The following is a 7,035-nucleotide window of genomic DNA, read 5'->3' on the forward strand; positions in this document are numbered from 1 at the left end:
TATATATATATATATATACGTATATATATTTTTATATATAAAAAAGTGATGAAATCTTTGTAACTATCTACCATTTAACGGTAAAGACGTGTCTTGCTTTTCAATTTTAAATTGCTGAGTGAATGTACATTTCCCTTCCAAATAATGTTCACTCGATCTTCATCGATGCACTTTTCACTCCACGTCTTAGTTGTTTTACACGGCCACGTCCTCTTGCGCATTTTCTTTTTTAAACTTTAACAGAGGCTTTCGCGTCATTTAGAGTGTATGTTTTATGTATAATACACGCATTATATCTCGTAATTTATTCTTTTTTTTTTTGCATAACTTGAAAGAGGCAGTATTCCCGACAGCTTCTCGTCGTCCATCGTAAAACAAGTCACGAAAGTGTCATCGGCACATTTTTCACGTTTCTTCCCTTTCTTTCCTCCTTTCCCTCTTTTTTTAACTATTGTACATGAACGCGTATACATTAGTGACGATTATTCTAATAATTGAAATAGGACCCAACGCGCCATAATCTTAGAGTAGATCTCGTCTTAGCAGGGCGCTTAACGAATACGTAACAAAAAGAAAATAACATACATAAGAAAATTTCGGGGTAATAAAACCATGAAAAACATGCGAATATATCACTTACGGAGGGAGGAAACAGAAAGCGAAGAAGCGGTAAAAAAATAACGGAAATGCCACGTTTGATTCTTTTTCCAAATATTTTTATTCTCTTTATATCATTAAAAGCACGAAAAAGAGAGAAAAACAAAAGGCTGATTTTATCAGAGCTGTTTTTTTACGCCGTTACTTTTCCTCCTGCGTCGCAATTATTCTCTACCGTACGTCACATTTTCAAAAAAGAAAAATAAATAGTTAAAGTTCCGCAATTGTATTCGCGCGAACAGCAAGATGTTAAAAAAATTATTTCCGCTTACAGTTTTACTTGCTGGTCCTTCATTTTTCACGCGAATGCCATTAATATGACTAGAGGCTTAATAACTTGTCAATTTTGCGTTATTCGCTGATAGGATTTTTTTTTCATATTTGTACCAAAAATAAGAAATCATATCGTTCCAGGCTTCAAAGTACAAAAAGGAGAAAATCACCTCTTGAGAAAGCCATGGAATTGCGAAATGCAAAAAGCACAGATCTGTTTCCATTAATCTGCTCACTAAAGTTTTCTATTCCTTCGTAATTCTCTGCTTTAAAATCATTATTTCTTTCATTTCAAAGTTATGTTGGAAGTACCGAAAAGGGGACGCATTATCCACGTTTCTCGCATTTTTAACGTAACGCCTGATATTTTACATCGAACTTTGGAAGAATTCTTAATAATACAAAGAATCGAAGGAACAAGGATCTTCTCTTTTGAGATGGAGAAAGATCTTTCCCGTTTGATATCTAACAAGTATAAAGCATTACGTAAGCAAGATTAGTTATTTATATATACGTGTAAAAAAAGAACCGATTTTGCGAAATTCGAATATGTTCGAGGTTTTCAATATCTCTCCAAAATCGTCGGAGACTGGTGCTCGCTTACTTTGTAATCAGACAAATTACATTTTTTTTTTGGTTCCACTAGGAAAAAATGTTTCGATAGTCGCTTTCCGGAATCCACGCATTTTTCTCTCAATTCTCTCGATTTTGACAACCGACGCATCCCATCATAATTTTTTTATCGTGATACACAACAACTTTTCATATATACAAATTATATATTTTATTCGTAATTAAAACAAAGGTTTATGAAACTCCTATCGAATTAAAATATTCGTTTATATACCATAAATGAAAAGTAAAGCGCATCACGCAATTAACTACATATATATGTGTATAGAGTGAATGTACAAAATTCTTAAAAAAAGAAAATAAAAAAGACGCTGCCGGAACGTGGTTGCCGGAAGGCGATTGGACCATGTAATCCTGCAATATTAAGAAAAACCATCGATCTTATTTACTTATATATTAAATATTAATAATTATAAATTACGATCACCGTTAATATTAATAGTATAATCATTATCATTAATATTATTATTTTAATTTTAAATGCATACACAGTTTCAACATTTATTTTTGATAAAAAAGGATAGAACAGGCAGGAGTGAAAAAAAAGGAACAAAAAAAGGATAATAGCGTGGAAAAAAAGAGGAATCTAGCTCTAGATAGGAGCGATGAAAGTTATAAAAAAAAGCTATCGAAAAAATACAATTACGTACTTACATGTTTACAAAGAAAGGCCGTAATAAACAAAATGTGAATAACAACAAAGTATTGAAAAGGTAATAATGATAAGAAAAAGAAAGAAAATTTCGCGGCCTTTTCTATTAACCTGGGATTCTTTGGGTCCTATTTCAAAGGTACTTTTAGCACGACTCTTCCGATCGAGAGCACGTGCTTGCCTCGTGCATGAGGATTGATTGGCGTTTAATCGACAGTGGGGAAGAGATACCGCCGAGACGATAGTTAGGGATTAATTCTTCTTCTCGCCGTTGCCGTAATTAGAGATAATTGGACAGGGCGGAGAGAGAAAGTTAAGGTATAGACACTATGAACTAAACGATTACACATTACATTAAACGTACTCGACACTTCACGGTGGCCCGATGCCATTTTCGTGCAATCTTAACGCAGTTACGATGCAAAAACAGATGAAATTCTATCTGCGCTCTCTCTCTCTCTCTCTCTCTCAAACTTTAATACATCGCTCCTTTCGTAATCTTCCATAAACGTTAACGTCCAGATGAATCGAATATTTATCAAAGGAGCAACTATGTTCTAGTTCTGTATTCAGCACTCGTCTTATTTATCCGCGCGTTTCGATCGTTTTTTTTTTTTGATCGACAATTGGCCGCGCGCCTCTGACTCTCATTCTCACAGCTTTCTCTCTCAATCTCTTGTACAAAGTGTTCAGTCGCTTTCATACTCGCAAAAAACGTAGACGCAGAACGGCCTATGGCAGAAATCTATACAAAATAAATAACGATACATTTAATCAATCGAGAGGGTTGTGGTGCTGGTAATAGTAATAATTGTAGTGGTGCAAAGTCGGCGTATTTTATCATGATAAGAAAAATGATCCTCTCTCTCTCTCTTTCTCTCTCTCTCTCCCCCCCTCTCTCTCTCTTTCTCTCCCGTTTGACGGTGCTCATGAACGAGGGCAAAGCTCGCGTGACGAGTTGTGTGTGACTTGGATGTGTCTCGAGGCTGCTGGATCCGCATCATTCCGCCGTTTTCGCGTGCAAGTGTACGCAATTCGTGTCATAAATCTCCATCGATACACATGTGTGTTCAATGTGCGCCATATAAACTCGAACGCATCATTACTGGGATTATGAGCTTGACTGTGCTTGTCTCTCATCTCTGAGTCGTGACGCATTATTACGATTACATGTCGTATCACGCTCAATAAAATTTCATTTTGCGCATGGGAAAAATAATTCGTAGCTAATCGCCGGAGCAAACATTAACAGTGTTTCCTCGGCAGTGAACGCTTGAACCTTGGTTCGAGATGAAAATCTCTCGACGATCGTCGACGCGAGATTGTCGTCCGTCCTTCGAACTTCGGAATCCTCGATTGGGAGTGCCCCCGTGGGAAAAGAACTATCAAGTTGTGAACTAGCACGTGCATCTCGAAGGTTCGCGAAGAAAGTCCTTGAAAAAGGGAAGGATAAAAAAAAAGTCTGCGCCCAATGCCGCAGAGTTCTTAACTGTCGACCTTGTTAGCGCTTGTTCTCCATTCTTACGTCTTATCCTTCGTCGCGCGGTCTTTTTCTGCAATGTATCTTCGTATTTGATCTAACTCGAGAATTCTTAAAAGCGTTGATATTCGTGGTCCTTGTCGCCGACTTTACTGCGTCGCCAGGTCAAGTCAACTACGATGCGCTTGCCGTGGGAATCTTTTTTACCACCATAACCCAAAACGTTCTTGAAATCACCGCCGTTGCTGTTGTCGCTATTATCATGGGTCTTCATACGCTCATAATTGTTATTGTTGCTGCTACTACTGCCGTTGCTGCTGCTACTGCTACTAATCCGGTATCCAAAGTTTCTGATCAGCATCAACTCCGGTGAACCTGGCGAATTGTTTGCCAGTGTCTTGGCTGCTGGCACGCCGACTTGCTCGGTGGTCAGATGGTGGTACTTGATTCTTATGCTGTAAATTGGTTGACTGTAGTTGGTTCTTTGAAGAAACGTCCTTGGGACAGCCCCAAGTTAGTTCCAAATGCGTAGGAACGAATCCCAGGAGCCCGTCGCCACCGCCATGCCGTCTTCCGTCACGCCGAGACAAGACACACGATTGTCATGCCCAGCGAGAATTCCTAGAAAACACAATTATGGGAAATATTCTTTAATACAATAGTAAGAATATAATTTTTATCTTTTACTCCAATAATTAAAATTGATAATAATAAACTCGGAAGAAAATGATCGAGAGAAGGGCTTCGAATAAAATCTCTCTTCTATCTTACGATATTAAAACGGCTGTAAGGTATCGTCAACCTACCAGCTCGCTCCGTCTTCATAGAATCCCAAACGTTGCAGTTGAAATCATCGTAGCCTGCCAGCAATAATCTACCGCTCCTGCTGAAAGCTACGCTGGTGATACCGCAAATGATATTGTCGTGACTATACATCGCGAGCTCCTGATCCGCCCTAATGTCGAAAAGTCTGCAGGTCGCGTCGTCTGAGCCCGTCGCGAAAGCATATCCATTCGGGAAGAACTGTGAATAATATATCCAAACCATCAAGTTAATCCTTAATGAAACCTTTATCGAAAACGCATTGATATTACCATTACAAAAAGGTAATTCTTTATTTTTTTATTTCTTAACATAATATCTCACCGTGACGGCGTTTATGTCACTCTCATGACCCGGGAAGGTCTGCTTACAGGAGCCTTCACGAATATCCCATAACTTTGCGCTGGCATCGCACGCACCGGACACGAAGGTGCGTGTATCCGGCGCCAACGACAGAGACATCACATCGCCAGTATGCCCGATAAACGACGTACATTGTTGGCCAGTTTCGATGTCCCATAAAGCACTAAATCAGAACAATTCAGCATTCGAGTTCACGTTATAATTTTCCAAAGTCTTCATCGGGATCAACGGCGGAAAGGATTTGGGAATAGACACAGAGAAAAAAAAAATTTTTTTTTACTATGTATATTTTTATTATGTTTTTGATTTACTAAATGCAATAGTTTGTAATGTTTGTATTTGATAAAACGTATTAACAAATACGATTGCATTCATAATATTTCAATTTTTTTTTCTAAATTAAAAAATATAAGAAATAAAGAAAAAAGAAATATACAATTTTATTTTTATTTTATGTATTAAATTTTTTATGTATTTTATATAGTTATATACTTTTTATTTTATCTTGCAAAAGTTTAGAAAATAAAGTTTTAAAATATAAAGAACACAGGATTTTACTATCATAACAATTTTTGGTCATCCATCATAAATCTCGTAAGTGATACTTACCAAGACATATCACCGGAACTGGTGACGATTTGGTTGTCGTCGTAAAATCGACAGCAGGACAAGTATCCAGTATGACCTGGAAGTTCTCTGCTCACTCGAACATTCCCTTCCCTAGTTTTAAGACTATAGATGGAACAGATATTGTCCAGCCCGCCGCATGCCACGTAACTACCTGAAGGCGCGTACGCACAAGTCATTACCCATGATGACCGTAATGGGATCGCGTGAACCTTATTGGTAGTGTAACTATCCCAAACGATCAGTTTGCCATCTTGCGATGCAGAGACTAGATTCCTATGCACGAGAAACAAAATATACGTTGATAAAAACTTAACAAAAAGAAACTTCCTTTATTTATAATAATTTTGCATATAACCATCATTTTGAAGTATCATAAAATATGAAATAAAGATCTATTTTAGTGCTCGAAAATATCAGATGATTTGATAGTTGGGACGGTTCGAATCTCAAGTTCGAACATTAAATAGTTCGGACTGAATGTATGTTCGAACTATCTGAATCCACTTCAGAGCTAAAAATTCAAAATTATTACATTTCAAATTCAGATATTAATAAGTTGTTCTCAGAATCATCCTGAATATGCCCAAGATGGATATTTGTAGGACAATATCAATAAATATAGGAATTTTATGTAAATTTAATATGCACATTCAATTACATTCAGTTATATATATTGTGACATTATTACACATGTGTTTCATCTTCTGAACTGTATTCACATGTACATTCATGTATTAAAATTTAAACGACAAATAAATTCATATTAGATTTAGAATTAAGACTTACTATTTAAACGAAAACGTTTACAATTACAATACGTAATTACAATATGTATTTACGTATTTAAACGCATTTACAATTTATATTGTGGAATACTGTTTCGAGGATTTAATGTAGTTATAGATGAATTTGAACGTTTCCTTACAAATGTTACATTGCACTTTATTATCATTACATTTAATAAAATATTCCTACACGCGATTTTTTCTTTTTGACATTTTTGTAATGTTTATATGTTGAAGTCTCGCAAAAAACTGCTTTTATGTTTCCAAAGCACATTACATTTGTTTACTGTCCAAACCGTCCAAACTTCAGACATAATGAATTGATATTTCATACCGATCATTGTTTAAGCTCGAACTGTTCGAACTGTCCGAAATGTTCGATGCTCATTTTTTTAAACTTCGAACTATTCGAATAGATCGAATATTCAACATGTTTGAATCTTTTGTCTGAGCCCTTAATCTATTTGTATCTTTAATATTATAAATCTAAGTGTGTAAAAAGTGATTAAAATATACATATATGTGTGATTAGTTTTCTATGTAAAAATGATACTATACTACATGTTTAAATCCAAATGTGTAAATTCATTTTTGTATACAATATAGTGTGTTATTTTTATACGAAAAACTAATCACATACATATGTATATTGTAATTACTTTTTACATGGTAAATTTGTGTGTGTGTGTGTGTGTGTGTGTGTGTGTGTGTGTGTGTGTGTACACACACATATATATATA

General features: G+C 35.9%; 1 protein-coding gene across 2 annotated transcripts in view; it reads right to left on the reverse strand.

The window, feature by feature from the left end:
• Positions 1-2,837: 2,837 nt before the first annotated feature.
• Positions 2,838-7,035, reverse strand: part of LOC108755594 (guanine nucleotide-binding protein G(I)/G(S)/G(T) subunit beta-1) — a 36,424-nt gene continuing 32,226 nt past the window's right edge. For both annotated transcript variants that reach the window (XM_018498702.1, XM_018498703.1), the window contains exons 4-7: positions 5,490-5,783; positions 4,842-5,043; positions 4,502-4,718; positions 2,838-4,316 (exon numbers count right to left, since the gene is read on the reverse strand). In XM_018498702.1, the coding sequence (XP_018354204.1) occupies positions 4,210-4,316; positions 4,502-4,718; positions 4,842-5,043; positions 5,490-5,783 (820 nt within the window). In that variant the 3' untranslated portion in view covers positions 2,838-4,209. The remainder of the gene's footprint in view (positions 4,317-4,501; positions 4,719-4,841; positions 5,044-5,489; positions 5,784-7,035) is intronic.

Source organism: Trachymyrmex septentrionalis, unplaced genomic scaffold, assembly GCF_001594115.1.
Source record: "Trachymyrmex septentrionalis isolate Tsep2-gDNA-1 unplaced genomic scaffold, Tsep1.0 scaffold89, whole genome shotgun sequence".
NCBI lineage: Eukaryota > Metazoa > Arthropoda > Insecta > Hymenoptera > Formicidae > Trachymyrmex > Trachymyrmex septentrionalis.